Raw genomic sequence first — 22,678 nt, forward strand, 5'->3', positions numbered from 1 at the left:
GCAAACACAAGTCTGTCTTGGCTGAGCAAATGAAAGTGTTTGGGATATCTGCAGCAGATGCTACAGGAAGTAAGACAAGCACCACTGACCTTCTTTCTACACTGCCAGAGTTAAAGGAAATTTGGGAGATAATGAGACTCAGACATTGTCCCATAATTAGCTTTAATGCACTGCTGTGCCTGGTCCAAGGCTGGCCTTCAGTTGAACACACTGTACTGGGAACTTCCAAACATTTATTGTCAGAGTGCCTCTACCAACCTCATAACAAAGTTAGTCCCCAAAGACCCGGTCTAGTCAAAACTCATCATGCTCTAGGAAGTCCAAGAGCTCTGACAGGTGGGAATGAACTCAAGCGACCTTAAACTTCCTGTTCTACCAAGTACCCATACTTACGTTTAAGAAAACAAACAAGGATGCCCATTTATAGTCCACTTGCCGTGCCTACTGACACGTCGAAACTGGTTTCAACCATGGAAGAAGATAATACAGAGAGATGGAAATTTAACACTACACTGCAGGTGCAACACATTTTAAATAAATATTTTAATTCTATTGTTGGCATTTACAAGTAGAAAGCATACAGTATGTTACAAATATCAAAAGGTGAAAAATATGAATGTTACATAAGTAACAAATGTAAAAAAAGTACTTTCTTACCTTCCCGGAAAGTAAGAAAACAATTCAGCATAGGAAAATATCAGTATCAAAAACACAGCTTAGGTGTAAAAAACAAACAAACAAACAAACAAAAAAAAAAAAACAACAAAGTTTTTACATGGTATTAAAATAATGATCTACAAAATGACAGGACGTAACAAGGGTTGACATTTGACTTTGCATAAATTATAAAAACTGGGTACTGGGGGGGTGTCAATGTGGGATAGTTGAAAAGTGAATCCCACACCATTGGCTTTGCTTAGTTCGATTCTTTAAGATTTTATAAAAGCATAAAAGATTTTTTAATAAATAACTTTCCAAAGTGTCTCCGGGAGGGGTGGCCGACGGCATCCTGCCCGAGCAGGAGGGGGCAGAGGTCTGGGGACATCATGCAATCACTGTATTCCTAGTGGGGTCCTTAAGGAGGTCAGGAGACCAGCACTGTTGACACACAAAGGATTCAGAAGTTTCAACACCATTTTGTTTAAAAAAAAGAAAAGAGTTCTAAAGTGCTGAACCAAATGACTTAATTTGAGTACCCATGGTCACGTAAAAATGCATCCAAATCTTCAGACATTTTACCACATCTATGGCGCTGGGGGTGGGGGAGGGAGCGTTAACACTTCACCTTCCACGTGCGAGGCTAGGAGGGGGCTCTTTTCTACACTTGACAAGGGTGGGCTAAACTGCAAGGACCTCACAATGCCAAAACACAACCCTAAGAACACACTGGCAAGGACACACAGCCCGGCTCCCAGCGGTGGGGCTTCCCTTTCCGCAGGGGCAGGGCTGCTCATTTTTAAAATCACAAAGCGAACACTGGTAAGAAAAAAACATCAACACTTCGCGAAGGTCGCACGCCAGGTCACACTGGTCACACACTATGAGGCATGCAGGAAAGCCAACTCCACCCAGCGGGTTTAAATTAGAGAGTTGTTCTGAGTCAGTTTCAGCAGCACTGGGTTATTATTTTTAAAAAGTTTCCCTCCAGCACCAGTCCTTACTGGCCGGTTTTTGCCAACATGCCCCATCTGGTCGGGGGACCTGACCACAGCGGGAGAGTCCCTTCCCCTGTTCCTCTGCCAGCACTGAGCGCTCACACGTACTGTTCTGCTTCCCCGTCTTTGGGGACTGGCTGGCTTGACCCACCTTTGCTGTCCTCGTTTGCTGCTGCTGCTGCTGCTGCTGCCGCCGCCGCCTTTTCTGGGAGAGAGGCCAGATCTTTAAACACATCCACATAATGTCCAAAGCCAGGGCCCCAGTTCAAAAGGTTGTCCCAGTTGAAGGTCCCTGCTTGGGGCCCCAGCTTCAGGGGCAGGGTGCTGTCCGCTGCCCCTGATGGCACCTGGGTGCCCCCGGGGGCCCCCTCGGCCCGGCGGCCATGGTACCGGCGAGGCTTCAGCCTGACCCCATAGTTATCCTCATCGTCGGCATCCGACTCGTTGACTTGGGATAACTTGGGCATCCTGGAGGTGTAGGCTGTGGGCTTCTCCCGGTCATACTCCATTTCCGAGCACGTGAAGGACTCATGCGAGTCACTGTCAGAGGACGACTCCGGGGCGGGGATGCCATCGGCGGGGTTCCTGGTCCTGGACAGTGGCCGCCGGCCGTCCTCCTCTGAGGAGGAGCGCCCATGGTCAGCACTGCAGATGCTGGGGTTCCTGGGCCGCGGGGTGTTCAGCCTCTCCACCTCCTCGATTGACAGTCCCACGGGCGGAGACGATTCCAGAGGGATCTGGCCCACCGGCTGCTTCAGGCGGCTGCCCGGCCGGGAGCTGTGTGGGGCCAGGGTCTGGGGGCTCTTGCTCCTCCTGCCCAGCCTTGTGGCATAGCTGAAAAGGCCGGGCTGGCAGGCGTCCCCATGCACGTCCACAGTGGCCCCGTCCCTGTCCCTCTCCCTGCTGGGGAGGTGCAGCTCCCTGGCCGGGCTGCTGCGGTAGAAGGTGGAGGACTTGGAGAAGGGCGCGGGGCTGTGCCTCGACAGAGGGTTGGGGGTCGGGCAGGCCGAGTGGCTCAGGGAGCTGGTCCGCAGGCCGGGGCCGTAGGATGGCTGGTAAGTGAGGCTGCTGGCCCCCAGGGGCATAGGAGACTGCCGTGCAAAGCCCAGGGGGCTGTGCCTCTGCATGGAGAACTTGGGGGTGTGGCTGCGGAACTGCTTGTAATGCTGGATGATGTCTGCGTCGGACGGGGCGATGCTGCTGGCGTTGTCGATGTCGTAGTGCTCAATCTCCTGTTCCGGGGAGGCTAGCGGGGCGCTGGGCACGGTCTCTGCGCTGTGTGGGAGGTCCGTCTCGTCATAGATGAGGTAGGGGTTCTCCCGCTCGATGATGTCGGGCTTGGGGTTCCCCTCCGGCTGCTTCCTCACAGTCATGTCATCCCCGTAGGGGGGGATGTTGTCTGGGTCGTCGAAGGCAACGTTCTCACTTCCCTTCTTCTTCTTCTCCTTGGGCTTCTCCTCCTTGGGGCCCTGGGCCTTCTTGCCCCTGCACTGGTTGCAGAGGATCAGGCTGAGGACCAGGAGGGCCAGGATGGTGGCACAGCCGCCCACGATGGCAGGCACGGCCCACAGAGGCAGGGAGATCTCTTCAGGGCCCTGGCTCAGGATGCAGACGTGCCCCCCGGGACTGCCGGCTTTGCACAGCCTCCCCTGAGGACAGATGACACCAAGACAGGCCACCGCCGTCTCGCAGGTCCTTCCTGTGTGTGACTCCGGGCAGCTGCAGGTGAAACCGGCGTGCAGGCCGGGCTCGCAGCTGCCCCCGTGCAGACAGGGGTGGGAGGCGCAGTCCCCGGGGGGCACGCACTTGTAGGCATACCACTGGTTGACGCACAGCAGGTCGCCCCAGCAGGGGTTGCTGGCACAGATGTTGGGCCCGCGGCAGCCGATAGTCACGGAGGAGTCGGTCTTGGAGATGGCAGCCAGGCTGTGCTTCCCACTGAAAGGCAGGCTCTCCCCGCTGTACAGCACGGATGCGATGCAGCCATCAAAGCCTGTGGGCCAGAAGGGGAAAGGCGGTCAGAGAAAATGCACGAATGGCTCAAACCCTACACTCGTGCTCACGGAGCCCAGTCTGGGTCTGGAGAAGCTTCACCCCCACACCGTGGGGGCTGAGACCCCATGGACTGAGAGCCACTGTCCAGGTCAGAGGCAAGACACCTGTGCACTGACAACCTCACTTCTTAGTGAGATGGGGGAGCGTTCCACAACCGAGCTGGGGTGGGGGGCGCTCGGGTCCCGTGCTCTTTGAAGATTTATGAGCAACTCCAACAGGCTGGATTTGCTTTCTCTCCCTCTTTTTACTCATGTAACAATCTCTCTGTTTTACTTTTATAGTCCATTGACCAAGAACTGCATACAGAGAAATAAAATATATCGTAACGAACAGTTATAAAGAACAGAAAGAGGCTGATAGCTTCAATCATTGTACCTGCCTTCTCAGTGGAGGCCTCAGCTCCCAAGGAGTCCAGCACGGGTTCTTCGGGAGCAAAAGAAAAATGCTGGCTATGCTGTGGTTTGTGGGGTTTGAAAGGGCCAGTAGATAGTATCACTTCATGAGGTGGGGAGTGTGGAGGGGTCAGATTAAAAGGATCTAAAATGGCTCCTTAGAGGGTGATGAACATTTTTTAAAATGCGAGAAACATGGTTACACTAGAGGGCACTCATGTTATTAATGTTCCCATCTCAGAGCCCAAAAATCCATTTCTCGCTAACAAAACGCATGGTTGACAGGGACTCCTTTTCCTAAAACGTCCCGATGAACCGACACACGTATTCTCAGGTAAGCGAAATGTATACAAACAACTGTGACCCGGACATGACCTCTGGCGCCTGCACTCAGTCCCCTCCCATGCCTTTTTCAGTTTTCCTCCTCCTGACGCATCCTTCCACCCCAGTGACCTGTCCACCCTGGTCCCCTTTTCTGTGAGCTCTGACATCTTCTACACTTGCTCCTACTCTCCTGGGTCCTGTGACGCTGGCTCCTTGTTTTCTCATTCAGTCGTATCCATCCAGGCCCAGTGCCTCTGGTCCCTGCTTGACACCCATGATCAGAACATGCATTCCCAGAGGGAGCCCCCTCCAGCTCCCTGCCCACCCGCCAAAAGGGCCTTCTCAAAGGTGCTCCAGACCCAGAATGTCCCCAATCAAAACCTTGGTGTTTCCCACAGACCTTTTTTTGTTTAACTGTCCTGTAGTTGCCTTTCTCACTGGTCTTAACCCTTCTTGTTGAAAAGTCAGAAACCTCCCAAAATTTTACCAAAATACCCAACAGTTGGGATGATTTAAATTCTTAAAATACTTCTTCCCTCTCCACTTCTTTCTGACTCCTTGGCCATACTGTGCCTGCGCCTCGGCAGGGTCCTCCCAGCTCCCGGAGGCAAATTCCTGGTGTCTTCCTTCGTCACAGCAGACCTGGAAAGTTCCTTCATCTCACTGAACACCCTTAAACCTCATTCTTTAGTCACTTCCCATTGTTCTGAGAATAAGACCAAAACCATATCACAGCCCAGAAGGCCTGCTTTGTCCTCCAACATCATCTTTTACCTGTGACATCAGCCCCCAAGGTGCTGCGTTCTGGGATCTTGATGTGCCAACCCCACCCCACTTTTTTTGCATTTTTCTGAAGTGAGAAGCTGGGAGGCAGACAGACAGACAGATTCCTGCATGCACCTGATCAGGATTGACCCAGCATGCCCACCAGGGAGTGATGCTCTGCCCATCTGGGTCATTGCTCTGTTGCAACCAGAGCCATTCTAGCGCCTGAGGCAGAGGCCATAGAGCCATTCTCAGCACCTGGACCAACTTTGCTCCAATGGAGCCGTGGCTGCGGGAGGAGAAGAGAAAGGCAGAGAAAAAGGAGAGGGGTAGGGGTAGAGAAGCAGATGAGTGCTTCTCCTGTGTGCCCTGGCCGGGAATCAAACCTAGGACTTCCACATGCTGGGCAGATGCTCTACCGCTGAGCCAACTGGCCAGGGCAATGTGCCCTACTTTTTAAAAATCGTTTTTAGTTTCTAACCATATAATCTTTCATATTCATTCACGCTCATCTTCATAGTTCAGATGTAAGTACAAATGTCAATTTTCCAGGAAAGCTAAACTTTCCTCTTTTTGGGGGGGGCAATCCCTTAGAATTCTATATTCTTCCTTCTCATCATTTGTTGTGGCTTAAAATAATATATTTCCCTGTACAGTGATTTCATTAGTGTTTGTCTCCCTTCTGGGGCCTGTGTTCTGTGAGGACAGTGGCTATTTAATTAGTCCACCATGGCATTCTGAGGACTACAGTATAGGGCTCCATAATGTCTGCTGTGTGAATGTACAAATGAATGAGTGAATCAATACAGAAATAAATGTTGGGTGGATGAGGAAACCCTCCAAGCACCCTGGAATGAATTATGGCTTTGTAGAGCAAATGCGAGTGTCTAAAGTAAGTGATGGCTGATGACTCATAAACTTTCCACAGGTTGTTGTGATGGTCTTAGAACATTCAGAACAGGTATGTTCAGAAGCCTGACTACTCTCAGAGAACCTGCTTCACCCTTTGTCCGTGGCTGTACTCAACACAAGCACTTACCTGTTTGAGTATCTCGATGAGCTTGGTTGGGTGGAATGCCTCCCAGGGAAATAGTGAGCACATCAAGGCCCCCGAAGTCCTGAGTAGGGTGGACAATGTCTCGGTTATAGATCCTGTCCACGGACAACAGCGTGGCGGTCCCATTTTTTCCGATGAGAAGAGTATGCCAGTGTCCGTCAGCGACATACACTTCAGGGATATTTCTCTCTACTCTCCCAGCGACTCCTGCATCTGATGTAAAATGTACTTTGCCATTCTTAATCTACAAACATATTAAAATAGCATATAATCACACTATAATCTGCTTAAATAAAAATTAAATATAACCTTAAAATATTGATCAGTTTGAAGCAGATAGGACAGGTGAAGAGACCGGCTGTGTTTGAGAGTACTCACCGCCTACCTCTAGGACTGCAGGTAACTTGTACCTTCATATTTAATAGCTTCCATCATTTCCAAGGTGTTCTTATACTTGTACCTAATTACGCAAGGTGCATAGAATAATCTTCCAGAATGCAACTGACATAATAATGATGATGAGTACCCGTTTTAAGGGAAGTAAATGAAAACTTTTTTGTGTGATTTATTATAATTTAATGGCTATGGTGAGTATAAAAAAAATTGGTCAGTTTAGTAAATGGCCCATAACAATAAAAAAACAAGTTAAAATATTAATACTTGCCAAACAAAAAAAAAGTCAATGCTTAGATAAAAATGCAGTGTCGTTGGAAAAACAAAGACAACACTGAATTGTTTTACCTGTCATCTGTGGCACACTTAGAATCTTAGGGGGAAAATGATGGCATATCATTTACCACAGTTATTGAGATTAAAAAACAGTACGATGACCACAGGGTCAGTTCTTCACAAAGAGGTGTCTGGGCAAGGCTTCGCTCTTTGCTCTCTGCCAACTAATCTAAGGGCGACTTGGTTTCTATTCCTTTGCTCGGTAGGACGCCGGGTAACCAGATGCTGCTCCTACTCCCGTTTCCAGCGACCACGATTCCAGTGTTCCGAGGAGATGCTTTAGAAAATGAAATAATGGATGAGGCAGATGAACCCTGGTTCAGAGAGCATCGTCCCACCAAGCTACCAGACAGAGCAGCGTGGGTGCCAGAGCAGAGGGATGAAGTGACACCATGTCTCAAATGACAGGCATGAAAGCACACTTCAGTGTGGCCTGTCCCTCAGATCCAGTGCCATGTCTCCATGCAACACACACACATCTGGTAGAACTAAAAATCAGCCCGCTTGTACTGTGGAAAATATGCCTAACACATTTACATATGTTATTCATATTGTAATAGTTTATTAAATCAATTCTCTCTAGATAATAATGTCATTCAGGAACAAACTCAGATAGGAAAAAGAAAAGCAAGCTGTGGTTAAATGACAATAACATTTCATCAAATGGGCAACATCTCATGACCTATGATAAAAACAGCATCTCCTCTTTGGTTTTAGAGACAGAACCCTTTTTGGAAAGAAATCTTGGGAATAGCCTTCTCCCAGCTCCATGTCTCTTTTCGGATTGATCCCAACAGATCACCCTTTCATTTGATGGAAGAGTCTTTGGAATACCCCACAGAGTGGTTTTAAGAACAGTATAACATTCTTAATGGTTCCATCTTCCCTAATAATACTCTACCCATCTCCTGTATTCTTTAGACCTCCTAAAACATCATGGTAACATTTTGCTTTATTTATTCACAGGTTTATTGGTTCATGTATTTATTGTTTCGTCTACAGAGCTCTGAATCCTCACCCCATGCCCCGTATGACATCCCTAACTCCTCACTGAGAAACAGCAACCAACAAACCGAATGGCTAGGCATCCAAACAGCAGCGCTGACCGGGAGCAGAGGTGGTCCACGGTCTGTTACGACAGAACCCCTGCAGACACATGTCATGTGAAAAATGGGAGACTGGGGAACACTCGATTGTGTCAAGACACGTACACAACAGTGTGCCTTTCCTCTCAGAAGTATATTCTCCTTTTTATCCCAACAGAGCCTCTCTACTGACAGACTCTCGTCTCATGTTGTGCTCGCCACCCCTCGCCGACCCTCTCTCCTCCCACCGTACAGAACTCCATTCACCTTTTCCTCGTTTTCACAGACTGTGTGTGTGTGTAAGAGAGAGAGATACAGAGAGGCGGATTCTCAGAGTTGACTGATTCAGAGTATGCAAAAAAAGGAAAGCATGTGTCAGGAAGTGATTCATCAGAAAGAAGGAAGAGAACCAGGGGGCCAGTCCCCGATATGCAAACTGGTAAGTCAGGGTGTCTGCACTAGCTTCCCAGGCTGCACCAGCAGGTCCTCATCCTGGCATCCAAATGACTGGCCTGCTAACAACAGCCACTTTCTTCCTATCTCCTTAGTTCTCCTTACTCACTGTTTCGGGTTGTTTTTCTTTTTAATGGCCTTTACTTCCCCTGCCAAGCCCCTTCATCTCTGAGAAGCAGCTTTATCAAAATTTCATAGGAAAGAAATTCGCATCTTGGTCTCCTTGTCATTAATTTGACGCTTTAGCATTTCTTTTCTTCCCTTCCCTTCCCTTCAGAAGCTCTGGCACCCAGCACTGCACAGCATGGGGCTGCCCCGTGGCCCTGCCACTGGGAACATGAGCTTTCACAGGGCCCTTGGGCTTCTCCCTTTGGGCAGGAAGAGCTCCATCTCTGAGCCCGCCCACTTCAGGGGATTCTGGATGTCGTGGCTCCAGCAGATACTGTACAGAAAGTGCTCATCTGTCATTTAAACAGCATGAGGACTTGGAAGCGGCTGAACAGATAACGCTCAGACCTCCACGTCAAAACTTCTCATTGCACATACACATTGTCCCTTGTAGACCGTGAAGTCTACCTCTCTCTGTGTCTTTACTCTTTTGGCTCCGCAGACACCGTTCGGTGAGAACTGTACACAACTAATGACCTCGTGCGGCTGGCTTGTGCTCTCCACGCAGAGGAGACATCGCAGGCTGAGTGGCTGTCCCTCCAGGGGCAGCTCCGGCCATTGTCTCAGGCCAGCGCTGTGCGCATTCTGCGCCAAACAATCCTTTTCTCGTGGGATGCTGTGTGCTTTGGATATTTATAGATTTACCACTAGATGCTGGGCTCTTCACCCTGGATAAACCGTGACATAAAAAATGTCTTCACGCATGGCCAAATGTCCCTGCAGAGCGTGTCACCTGCAGTTGGGTATGACTGAACTAGGGAGATATAATAGAATTTTTAAAAGATTGGTATATATTTTTTTTACTTCTTATTAAAGAGATGCACATGGGGCATAACAACCAGAGTTGGCTTGGATAGAGAGAAATTTTGAGAAGAAAGAGGCTGAAGTTGAAAGGTGAACATCTGTTTTTGTTTTCAGTATTATGTGAATTAAACTAGCAATTTTCTATACATTTTGCTTTTTCCTTTAAGTAAGTTTTTAGTAATATCCAAAATATTGATGTATATGGAGAAAAATCAGAAAATCTGGGTTTGTGCTTTTTTTAATAATTTAGCAAAATTCATATAAAATTATGAGAATTAAATACACAAAGTAATATAGAAAGCAGTCAATATAACTAAAGAAATTGGTGATAGCAAAGATGTCTTATTTGTGGAAAAGAAAGCAAAATAATTATTTTAGGAATTAACAATGTTAAGAGATGATGGGAAATACCTATCTAATGCAGTGACCCAGCAGGGTTATGTCTCATTTACAGTCGAGAAAAAAATAGCAAATTATGTAAAAGTATATCGATAAACCAATTTGCTGTTTTCATGAAATATGAGGTTTAAAAGTTATTTATGGAGGAATTATTTGGACAATTTAGCTGTAATTTTACTTATAATCATTTCAAAGATACTTAATCTCATAGGGTTTACCTAGATAGCAAGCTGAATATAGGTACACACTGAATATAGGCTTTGGAGTCAAGTCAGATCATTTCAAAATGTTTTTCCTGATGCTATTCCTGTCCCTCCACACACATGGTGGGGGGGGGGGGGAAGGCAGATTTCCAGTTGTATCACTCCAATATTATTAATTATTGTATTATTGTCCATACAAATGACTGTAATGTTTTGCCCCACCCTGTACATATATCAGTGTTTGAACTAATTCTTGGAAAAAAGGTATTTTTCCATTTCAACGATACATTATCGTTTTGTTTTACTTTGTGTAAAGGTAGGGACCCGAGCAATAGATAGTCTTATCACACAACACAAATCACACCAAGGCGTTCTCCGCCAGCCTGGCCAGCCCTGGCCTTCCTCCTACACCCAGACGAAAGTGTTCAGCGAGCCAGCCACTCAGTCTGGGAAGCAGTTAGACAGATGATACCGGAACAGTGCCCCGCTTGCGTTGGTCAGAGTGGGCTGGATGCGCCCAGGACAGGAAGGATGGGCGGGGCACTTCGCACCAGGTGACACGGCAGACGGTGGAACGGGGCAGGGGGAGGGGAGTCAGCACCACGCGGGTGGGTCTTACCTTCACGGTGGTGTAATTGCTGCTTTCCTGAATGTGGATCAGAATGCCATTCTCGCTCCTGGTCCTGAACTTCACTTCCAGACTGCTTCCGCCCGGGGACTCAGGCTGCGCCCCGCGGAGGCTCTGTCTCAGCAGATGCTCCCGCTTGGCACTCTGACTCATGTGGTAGTCCAGACGGCCTCTGCCCCCCAGGGACACAGCGGTGTCGGGTGTCACTGCTGCGGGCCGCGGGGAGAGGGATAGAGAAACCTGCAGTTACTTCCTGAACAGTGGCCACAGGGGACAGAAAGTTTACAAAAAGGCACAGTGAAGACATTTCAGTTTTTCAAATTAATGTCCCCCCATCCTCCACACTGAAAAAAGTATTTTCCATGTTGTCAATTACTGTGTGAGTTGATTTCAAACGGGCAGATCCATTTTGGGACCACAAGATGTAAGACCTGTTATGACGGACATTAATCGTTTGGGAAATATTCTTGCAATGTCCTATACTTGACATAAATTATGAATTAACTGAAGAGACCACCACCAGTTAAAATTTAGGGAAACGGAGTGACTCGTTATTTCTTTATAATGGTTCACTGTGTTTCCAAAATTCACAAATGATGCTACGTTTGCATCATTAAAGCAACTGGCCGTCTTTAAAGCCTCTAGCACATGAGACATTTGAACAAGAAAAAAAAAGTACAATCAAATATTTATATTTGTAACTCACTTTATAATTAGTAATGATCAGGTAGAACTTAAGTTATCACCATGTATAATTATGATTTTCCATAATCTGATAAAACTTTCACACCACTGAAGCTTGGAAGTCTGCGATGGCCCCATAGCTAAAAAAAAAGGCCATACAGTGAGCACAGAAGGGATTCAGCATGGAAGTTACCCTCCAAACAGTTAAATTTTGTAGTATGTAAATTTTGTTTATATTTTAGCTTATTTTTCAATGAATGTATTGGGGTGACATTGGTTAATAAAATTATATAGGTCTTAGGAGTACAAGTCTATAATATATTACTACAGTCTACTGTGTAATCACCACCCCAAGTCAAGCCTCCCTCCATCAATTTTTAAAAAGAATAAGACATTTCTCAAGCCAATGACTCATTTTATATTCCAGATATAATCGCGTCCGTACCTATTAAATACTCATTACTTTAAAAAACACGTATCAAAGCTCTTTTTCTATGTTTTGATTTTCTTCTAACTAATAAACACAATTATACCTCTGCTACTAATATCTTTTTGAATACAGTATCCTTAATCATAAATTTCTATTCATCCTCATAATAGAACGAACTGACTCCTTAAGAAGTGGCCAGTTCAGTGTAGTGATTTGCGTAGTAACCACTTCTTTGAAAATGAAGCTCTTTTTATAAGAAAGAGAGCCCCTTCAGGTTAAATAGTTGGTGAGCTGTACAGTGAAATTACAGAATGCATGGTCTCATGATGGCGCAGACATTAGTAATGGCTTATGAAGAATAACATTAGGATTTATAAACAAATAACTAATAAAAGGATTTTAAAAGTAAGATTCAAAACCAGTTCTAATAATTGAAAGTTAATATTCAAGTATCATTTTTAATTGGAATAGGTTATAATACATTGTATGATATTTTGAGCTCAGTGTTCCGTGATATACTTACACTTATCCTCCAAATAATATAAAATATTCACCAGAGAAATATTACCCAAAGGCAGTGACATGAAGCCAAGGCCTGACAAGAGCACCAGGGCCGTGTAAACTGCCTCCTACAGGTAAATCAAACATAGGTGATGTATTTACGAAATGAAAACTAATGACATATTTAGTAATTCTGAAAGGAAGTCACTCTTCCTTAAATTAAAAATATACATTTAGGCCCTGGCCAGTTTGCTCAGTGGTAGAGTGTTGTCCCAGCGTGTGGAAGGCCCGGGTTTGATCCCCTGCCAGGGCACACAGGAGAAGCGTCCATCTGTTTCTCTACCCTTCCCCTCTCCTTTCTATCTCTCTCTTCCCCTCCCACAGTCAAGGCTCCACTGGAGCAAAGTTGGCCCAGGGACTGAGAATGGCTCCATGGCCACTGCTTCAGGCACTAGAGTGGCTCTGATTGTAATGGAGCCAATGCCGCACATGGGCAGAGCATCGCCCCCTAGTGGGCATGCCCGGTCAGGGTGCATGCGGGAGTCTGTCTCTCTGCATCCCTTCCTCTCAGTAAATATATACACACATACACACACACACTTTAAAATGTCACTGTGTTTCACCAGTTACTGCCCACTGAACACGTTCAATATTTAGAAGGAAACAGAATGTGATTGTACGTGTAGGTGCAGGTATTTCTGCCTGTCATGGTCACTGGGATTCCCAGGAAAGGGGAGACGCAGACATACATTTCTCACAGTATTTGCCGGTCAGCCCTTCTCTGCAGTGACACTGCTGCCACGACCAGTAGTCCATGCAGGTGCCGCCGTGTTGGCAGGGGCTGCGCGTACAGGCCCCCTCCAGTCTCGGGCACCTGCAACAAAGTCACAGCAAAGGCTCAGCAGACACAGCACCAGGAGGGGCCGGGGACTATGTCACCGACACATGTATTGGGCTGTTTAGTTTCATGCACTCAATTCTTTGAAACTCAAGGTATGACTCCATGCAACCTGGCTCATTCTAAAGGAGAGAACTAAACAGAACAATGTCTTCCATAGTAAAGAAAAAGAGGCAATTATTTCTTCTTTACATGACGTCTTACTAGAGCAAGACATCTTCAATCTCTGGGCTATGGATTTACTGCACCTTCACCAGATAACTCAGGCAACTCATGTTTGTCAGGTGTCTACTGCATGCTAGATATGCTCCCAGCATGGAGATGAACTGATGACAAAAACTTGTGTGTTCATGCAATATTTATGTTTCCTTAGACAGATGTGTGTTAGAAAGAAGGAAGTTCTATGAAAACATTAAGACAGAGCAGGTGTGGGTATGGGGAGTTTGGGGGGGTGCTGGATCTCTAGATTAGGCATGGAGGAAGGAGTCATCGTTCTCATAAAGACCTGAACAAAGTGAGGGAGCGAAGCAGGCCAGGTCGAGGAGCATTCCAGGCAGAGGACGGAACAGGTGAGAAAGCCCTGTCCTGTCTGAAGACCACCGAGGGGCCCAATGTGGTCAGAGCACAGAGAACAAGGGGACGTGTAGTCACAGCGGGTAAGGAGCCAAGGGAAGGCCCAATCGTGAGGGGCTGGCAAGTCAGGGTGAGCACTGTCTTCTGGTTTAAAAGGTCATGCTGGCTGCTGGCAGAATGGCTGTGACACTGGTCAGAAAGAGCAGCTGAAGGTCAGGGTGAACACTGTCTTCTGGTTTAAAAGGTCATGCTGGCCGCTGGCAGACTGGCTGTGACACTGGTCAGAAAGAGCAGCTGAAGGTCAAAGTGTTGGCTGAGTGGGTGGTGGACAGGGCTATTATTACCTGAGGTGGGAAATCGGTGGAGGGTGCAGGCCCAGGCTGGGGTGTCGGGAAGGAAAGCCAGAAGTTTGGTTTGAAACTTCAGTTTGAGAGTTGTCAGAAATACACACAGAAAATTGATCAGGCTGTTGGGGAGGACGGTCTCAAGTTCAGAGGAGAGGCCAAGTGGATAATATCAATAGTTTAAGAGTCACCAGCTGGAGAGACGGGTAGTTAAAACTGAGGACGGTAAGACCTGACATCAAGAATGAACACAGATATAAACCAGAAGAAGTGACGGAGCTGGAAAGGAGCACCAGAGTAGGAAACCAGGAGGGCACCGCGTGCACAGACTAACTAATCAGGTGTTTTCAGAGAGAGAGGGATGGACTATTGCTAAGTTTGCTGAAGTTTAAACAAGATGAGAATTGACCACTGATTTTAGCAAAAGAGGTTATTAGTCACTCTGACCAAAAAGAAGAGATCGATTCCTTCAAAGAAAATACAGGGAATTAGGGTGGTAGGAAGAAAGGACAATGGAATTAATAATTTTTTTTTTTTTAACAGAACAGGTGAAATAACAGCATCAAGTGAGATGAGGTCAGAGACAACATGTCGTCGTTGCTGGAGTGCTGTGTGGGGAGGTTTGGGGACGGGGTCTACTTCCTTTAAGGGCTTGGTCTTCGGGGGAGTAGGAAGAGTTCACTCTGCACTGTGTGTTACTTTAGAATAACAACGTAGGAAAAGTGATGGCCAATGCCGAGCTGCATTAAAATACTTCAGCTATACACATTAGGAAGTATTCACAACTTTGTAATTTTCTTTCTAGAAACCTCAAGCAAGAAAATAATGTGAGTAAAGAATTTTGTGAATACATATTAATCACGGGGTTCTTAATGAGTTAATTAACTTGGAAGCAGCTGAAGTGTACGTCCATAATGAAAGGAGGGCACATCTCTGTTGCGGAACAGTCAAGGACGTTCCAGGAGTGTCTGTGGTAGCTAGTTTGTGGGCTACTTTGTATTTTTCTGAATTGTCCAAATTTTCAATATAGATTAGGATAATTCTTTTTAATAAAAAATGTCATTGTTACAATTCCTAAATCAATGCTGGAAACCTAGCCAATAATCCAATAGGAAAAACAGTGCTTTACACTGTGCGATTAATCAGAGTATTACTTGTTAAAGATTTATCAAGTTTTGCGGAATAGATATGCCTCTATGTAACACTATTTAATTTCAGGTAGGTTTTGCATACATTATTGCTAACAGTTGTGCATCCCGATGAGCCAGGTTTTCTGAGATTTACCTACTTAACTGACAACCTTCACCAGAAGTCAGAAAGGTATGCAATGCATACATGCATTTTTTTTTTTCCTGAGGACTCTAGAAAATAAGAATTAACTTTCTAATTAAATAGTACATGGCATTCCAAGCAAAACTTCACAGCTATAAATATTTAACCTTCAAAACAATGGAGAACATTTGGTATTTCTCGGGCTTTTGGACACAATAATGTCACTTTTGGAGGCTCAATTATCATACACTTTTTGCAATTTCTTTAAAAGAGTAAGAAGGCAAATTGCCCTACTGGTCTAGGATGCCTTGAGTGGCCAGAGCCTGGCTGGGTTCCAGGGGCCTCCCGTTCACGGCAAACTCCATGACGCAGCCCACGAAGTCATGGCTTTCCACGTGTCCTCTGCGCTGCAGTACGGGTTCCAGGGTGCGGATGCCTCCCACTGTGACGTGATTCGGCTGGACATCCAGAGTCCTCCGTGGGAAAGCAAAGCATGTTAGTGCCAGCGTGGTGGATTTCAGCAGAAGCTTTCATTTTAAAAAGGGTGAAGACAACTCCTTCCGGCCCATGTTACAGCATGGCACATTTGCATAGAAAAGTTTACCTCTGAATGCAGGTGTGCCAAATGGATACCCATAGGACTATTTTAAGGTCTGAATAAAAATAAAATTTATGCCCTGGCTGGTTGGCTCAGTGGTAGAGCGTCGGCCTGGCGTGCAGAAGTCCCGGGTTCAATTCCCGGCCAGGGCACACAGGAGAAGCGCCCATCTGCTTCTCCACCCCTCCCCCTCTCCTTCCTCTGTGTCTCTCTCTTCCCCTCCTGCAGCGAGGCTCCATTGGAGCAAAGATGGCCCGGGCGCTGGGGATGGCTCCTTGGCCTCTGCCCCAGGCGCTAGAGTGGCTCTGGTCGCAACAGAGCGACACCCCAGTGGGGCAGCGCATCGCCCCCTGGTGGGCAGAGCGTCGCCCCCGGTTGGCGTGCCGGGTGGATCCCGGTCTGGCGCATGTGGGAGTCTGTCTGACTATCTCTCCCTGTTTCCAGCTTCAGAAAAGATACAAAAAATAATAATAATAAATAAATAAAAATAATAAAACTTATGGGCCCTGGCCAGTTGGCTCAGTGGTAGAGTTTCGGCCTGGCGTGCAGGAGTCCCGGGTTTGATTCCTGGCCAGGGCACACAGGAGAAGCACCCATCTGCTTCTCCACCCCTCCCCCTCTCCTTCCTCTCTGTCTCTCTCTTCCCCTCCTGCAGCCAGGGCTCCATTGGAGCAAAGTTGGCCCCGGCACTGAGGATGGCTCCATGGCTTCTGCCTCAGGCGCTAGAATGGCTCTGGTTGCGACAGAGCAATGACCCAGATGGGCAGAGCATCGACCCCTGGTGGGCATGCCGGGTGGATCCCGGTTGGGCGCATGCGGGAGTCTGTCTGACTGCCTCCCCGTTTCCAACTTCAGAAAAATACAAAAAAATAAAAATAAAAATAAAATAAATAAAACTTATGGAAACCATCCGGTCAGGGAGACAAATGGGTTGTGCACAACAATGCAGAATGGGCAAGAGCACATCATTAAGGAAGGAGATACAACATGTGTGTTAGGAGGAGTGACCACTCCGCTATGAAGGTCAGATCACGTTCCTCCTTCGCTACAGAGATGATCAGGAATGCAGTGGATAATGGGTCACGATTTATCTTTCTGATTGGTACTGTTGCTACTAAAAGCACTTATGTTTTAGATGAGGTAACACTATGCTCCAGTCCGAGGTGAATGATCTCCGTCCTTGATTGTCACCTACGACATTCAGGGAACAGGTTTAGAAGGGGCTAACCCTGCAGAACACAACTGACATGCAACTATTCAACGGAGAGTCTCGGAGTCCAGGCTGTGTCCTCTGTTCCTTCCTGTAGCTGTATCCTCAGCGCTACCACTTTGGGTCATGCCTTTTTTATTTTTAAATAAACACATTTTGTACACTAATTATTAACTTTTTCATTTTATAGTACAGAAACTCCCTTTGTAGGGGATGAAGTATCTTAAATGTTTTTTTCTGTACTACTGAGCATACTACAATGACTTTCAAATGTACCGTTTCCTTTGTGACATCACTTAATGGTACAGAGCAAATGACAGTTGTACTTACCAGTCATCTGAAATGGCCACGTTGCTGACGGTGCAGTATCCTGGCTCTTGGTTCTCGGAACAGGAGTCAACGGTTAAGGAAGCCGCCTGAACAGCAAGAGGAGAACGCGCTCAGTGGATGTGATTTTCCAAAGCGTGATACCATCTCGATTCAGTAGGGAAAATTACAACAGTAAATGATGGACACGTAATTTCTTTGCTATATGTACAACTAAAATTGTGAAAGAAGTACATCTAAGGGGTAGAAAGGTGCTTTGAAAAAGCCTCTTTGTTCTATAGATGAAAGATCAAATTGCCATTAACGTCTCAGAATATTCTATAGTAGATCTGAGGCAGCTTCTTGGGTTACATTGTAGTAAGTCTATTTATTCTACTATCCAGCTAGTCTGATAAATAAAAAAAAATAGCTTTCTGATTTTCAAAAGTCTTCTTCCATTAATATGCATTTCATGCATCTATACAAGAAAGATTTTGAAAGTGCCATGTGAATACTATTAAAGAGACCTATGAAGATTGCAGTCCTTACGTTAAAGATAAAATCTGAGATGTGTAAAGAAATAAATTAGATGCTCTTTTCATTTATAAGAATCATTATTTCTAAAGAGCACATTACAGCATATCTATGTATAATCAGAGTGCATTATTATATATTGCTCTACAGTGAAAACTCCCCAATAACACTTAAATCACAACTAACAGTAAGTGTTTTTGCATCCTATGGGATGAATTACCCCAAGACCAAAGCCTTCTTCTGTCTAGTAGACCATATGAATACTCCACGTGATCAATAAAGTAATCAAGTCATAGTCACAAGCCCCAAGAATATGACAGAAGTCGGGGCTCTCTAAATGGAGCAGTGACCAGTGGGACTGTCTGTAGTCCCGTTTAAGACCGAGCTTGTTGCTTAGCTATGTTATTCTGGCTCCTCAGGGAAGGTGTGATGACCCTCCTTTGCTGCCCAAGCTGCATTAAGTTCTGGAAATGACAAAACTTTGCATACTGTATCTGGTGAAATTATAAGGATGATATTCAGGGTGTGGCATTTCAGACATGGTCAGCAAGTCACAGGAAGAGGCAGAACCCCAGATCCTGGAGGACTGAGGGTTTCTCCCAATGCAAACAACAAAAGCTCTACTTAAATTGATTTGAGCACCAGAGAACAGGACTAATGCAGCTTTGTCCTTCTGTAGAGCAGAAATACAAATACAGTTGACCATTGAACAATGCAGGGGGTGCTGTACCCATGAGTTTAAACTTTTGACTCCCCAAAACTTAAGTTATCCCTCATTATCTGTGGGGGGTTAATTTAGGAGCCCCTGTGGATACCAAAATATGTGGGTACTCCCTAATAAAAAGGCATAGACCAGTGAGTACTGTCAGCCCCCGGAGTACTCAGCCTCCTGATCCTGGATCTAAACAGAACAGGTATTTATTGAAAAAAAATCCATGTATAAGTGGACCCATGCTGTTCAAACCTGTGTTGTTCAAGGGCCAATTGTATCTCGCAAGTATTAATTTATAAGAATGGTTGTCATTTGAAGTTAATTTTAATTAGAGCAGAGCAAGTGTAAGAAACAGCAGGGGAAGTCAAACAAGTTGACAGACATCACTTCTTATTTACATGCAAAAGTATGTAGTATCTGGTTTTCCGTCTTCCTGAATCAGGTCACTTTCATTATGTATAGAAATTATTCATTTCCTTAATAACCCACTTTTAAAATCAATATTGTATATGATTTTGAGGAATTTCCTTAAAATGTATATTTAGATGGGAGATTTCTAGAAGTTAAATACCTTACATTTCAGATATAATGAATAGGGTCAATGTATAGTTACGTTGCTTCAGATATTATCTCTATAAGTTAATTATTATAACATATATAAGCACCATACAATAACCTCTCACAAGCCATGTAAATTTTTTTTCTTGCTACCTTCTCAAAGAAATCGTAACAAACATTAACTTCTTTAGAAAACATTCACACTTCCAATTCTATGTCAAGACTTTTTATGTCCCAGTTAATTAACTCTTTCAATAATTAATAATTTTTCCAGTGACCCATAAAATTGATATTCAATCTCAAAGGCAGTATTAGGGTTTCCTGATACAATTTACATTGCTTATGTAGACTATTTGATTTATTTCTATTTTTATTTTATTTTATTTTTTTCATTTTTCTGAAGCTGGAAACAGGGAGAGACAGTCAGACAGACTCCCGCATGCGCCCGACCGGGATCCACCCGGCACGCCCACCAGGGGCGGTGCTCTGCCCCCCAGGGGGCGATGCTCTGCCCATCCTGGGCGTCGCCATATTGCGACCAGAGCCACTCTAGCGCCTGAGGCAGAGGCCACAGAGCCATGCCCAGCGCCCGGGCCATCTTTGCTCCAATGGAGCCTTGGCTGTGGGAGGGGAAGAGAGAGACAGAGAGGAAAGCGCGGCGGAGGGGTGGAGAAGCAAATGGGCGCTTCTCCTATGTGCCCTGGCCAGGAATCGAACCCGGGTCCTCCGCACGCTAGGCCGACGCTCTACCGCTGAGCCAACCTGCCAGGGCTATTTGATTTATTTCTAAAAGAAACTATTAATACATCTCTCTCTTGTATTTCATGCAAATTATTCATCCATCCTAGAGAACCATGAAACAGTAATAAACTTGGGAGTATTACATGGATATTTATGAATGCCTCAACTAGGAAAAAAAAACACCCGAATTAGATAATTGTATCATATTTCAGTCAAACTTAATATTTAATATATTTTTCTTATTTTCTAAACATTTGGTGATACAATCAAAGAACAAAGATACCTGAGGGAAAGTTTTATTTGATTAGTAGTTCATGCAACTTAATCTTTAGAGTTAAACGCACCTCCTTTCATGCTGAACTGGTCTAGCAGCGCCGCTGTAAATTGAGAAGTTCTAACCCATCTATGAAATGATTTAAAGCTTAGAAGTTAATGATTTGCCAATTTCTAACAAAATCCTTTTGAACTGTAGAAAAGAGACTCAAAACCCAGTAGGGACCTCACTCTGGATGTTTTCTGAAACAGGGAGGCATTTTCCTCTGACTGAAGCAACAATGACAAAGGTGTTTTTTTCCCCCCAAGTTTAGTATTATTCAAAACCCGATGACTATGACCACGTATTGCAAACAGCCTGAAAGAATTCTTTCTCTGTCTCTTTGGGCACACCTCATAGTACCTTCTCCTTAGTTCTCTCTCTCACTCCCAAGCCCTTGTGTGACAGAAGCTAATGTCCATGAAGTTTACAGAGACCTAAGGTTATCAAGCAACATCATCTGTTCTACTTGACAGTGCGCAGACACCATCTGAGCTATATAGTTCCCTCACATAGGCTCTGAGAACCGAGGTGAGGTGGGACGTACCTACCCCAGCAAGGGTCACCTGTTAGCATCAGGAAATCACTTTGCCTTACCATTCCTGCTCTCCGGGCAATCACTGTGTGAAAGTGTCCATCTGACACCTTCTTCATGGTGGTGAGTTTGTAAGTCCCACTGCCTAAATTGTAAGAGAATCGGAGTCTTTCTTCAGCAATTTCAAGGGCCAGAAACTCAGCCCGGTCCCCCGTCTGGTTGTCATAGTTGTAGAGCAGTAAAGCATAACTTTTAATCGTTGCAAATTTGACATAAATATAGTTGTTATTGGGGTCCAAGCTGGGAAATTCCATGTATGATAACTCCTCAAATCCGTAACTATTCAACTCGCAGTGTTTCCCAAAGACACCTGGAGATGGGAAGATTGACAAATTGACACATTCAATTCCAGTAAAGTTTTGTTAAATGACTTTGATTAAGATATTTTTAAGTTACAGAAATGAGTCACATAGCATTTATAACCTTCCAAAGGATGTGATCTAAATTAAATTAAAATAGAATGAATTGACCATCTTTAAAACATATAACTGAGATGATAAATTGGTTTAACTGTCTTTCCTTGGCCAATTAGGGAATATATCAAGTATAGACTTCATTTCTAAAAATTAGAATTAGTGGAATGAAGTATATCTGAAAAGACTTCCTTCCAGGGAAACTTTCAAGATCAGTTGGTCAATCTTTTTAAAATGCTGTAATTTTCAACCAAGATACTTCCTTCAGAATATATAATTCTTAAAAACAATTTTAATTCAATTAAGCATGGTGAATTTTGTTTTGACCTAAAAACAATCAGTCTCTGTACTTGTGGTATTTTCAAGGGTCACAAAATTAGGAAAGGAATCACTGTTTTGGGGGAAATAACTGTCTTAGTTTTTATCTCTTTCTTGTTGCATACCCACTTTGGGTATGATTTATACCAGGCTACTTGGAAATGGCTTGTTTTTCCAAAATCCAACATTCCCATTTGTTTGTGCTGGTTCTTTTTCAAACTTGAAAAATGAGTTTTATTGACATTGTACTGCTGTGCCAAAATTCTTTCCCCACAAATACTAGTAGACGGTAGCAAATGACTGGAAAATTAACCCATGCCAATACATCATGATTCTTACTAACTTGCAAAGGTTTCATTCCTTCATTTTGGTTGCATATATCTTATAAACACATTACATTTAGAGTCAAGGAGCTGCTCGGCCAGAAGGGACCAATGCCATCATTTTACAGAATATTTATGACTCGTCCAAGGCCACAGAGCTATGGCATCCAGAGCCAACCTCTGAGGCCAGATATACTAATTGTCTCGTTGTTTTGCTGCTCCACATTCTGTATCCAAATGTTCTTTCAATTAAAACAGCCTAGTAGCTGCCATAAAAGCGGGTCTATTATCTTTTTCTGTGAAGGCTGAGATAATATTCTTTGCAGATGAATAGAACTATATATAATATAATTCATTTTTAATCATCAACTGAAGTTAAAGAAAAGGCAAAGGGATTATTATAATTATATGTTATATATTATAGTTTACTTTTATCATAAGTATATCATAGCTATCATATAGTGTTTGTTTTATGATATATTTATAATTTATATCCATATACAATAAAATTTTTACATTTATTCATATTATTTATTATATATATCATATATACAGGAGTAACCAGAGTTAAAGAAAAATCAAAGATAAAGCATACAAATGAAATAGATCATTAAAGCAAAGTCTTTACTATATGTTTT

At 44.6% G+C, this 22,678-nt stretch overlaps 1 protein-coding gene across 1 annotated transcript in view; it reads right to left on the minus strand.

Moving 5' to 3' along the window:
- Positions 1–562: 562 nt before the first annotated feature.
- Positions 563–22,678, minus strand: part of FAT4 (FAT atypical cadherin 4) — a 170,229-nt gene continuing 148,113 nt past the window's right edge. Inside the window, exons 11-17 of the mRNA XM_066233479.1 lie at positions 20,989–21,296; positions 17,558–17,643; positions 15,714–15,893; positions 13,082–13,206; positions 10,709–10,926; positions 6,231–6,492; positions 563–3,648 (exon numbers count right to left, since the gene is read on the minus strand). Of these exons, the coding sequence (XP_066089576.1) occupies positions 1,754–3,648; positions 6,231–6,492; positions 10,709–10,926; positions 13,082–13,206; positions 15,714–15,893; positions 17,558–17,643; positions 20,989–21,296 (3,074 nt within the window). The 3' untranslated portion in view covers positions 563–1,753. The remainder of the gene's footprint in view (positions 3,649–6,230; positions 6,493–10,708; positions 10,927–13,081; positions 13,207–15,713; positions 15,894–17,557; positions 17,644–20,988; positions 21,297–22,678) is intronic.

Source organism: Saccopteryx bilineata, chromosome 1 (assembly GCF_036850765.1).
Source record: "Saccopteryx bilineata isolate mSacBil1 chromosome 1, mSacBil1_pri_phased_curated, whole genome shotgun sequence".
NCBI classification, from domain to species: domain Eukaryota; kingdom Metazoa; phylum Chordata; class Mammalia; order Chiroptera; family Emballonuridae; genus Saccopteryx; species Saccopteryx bilineata.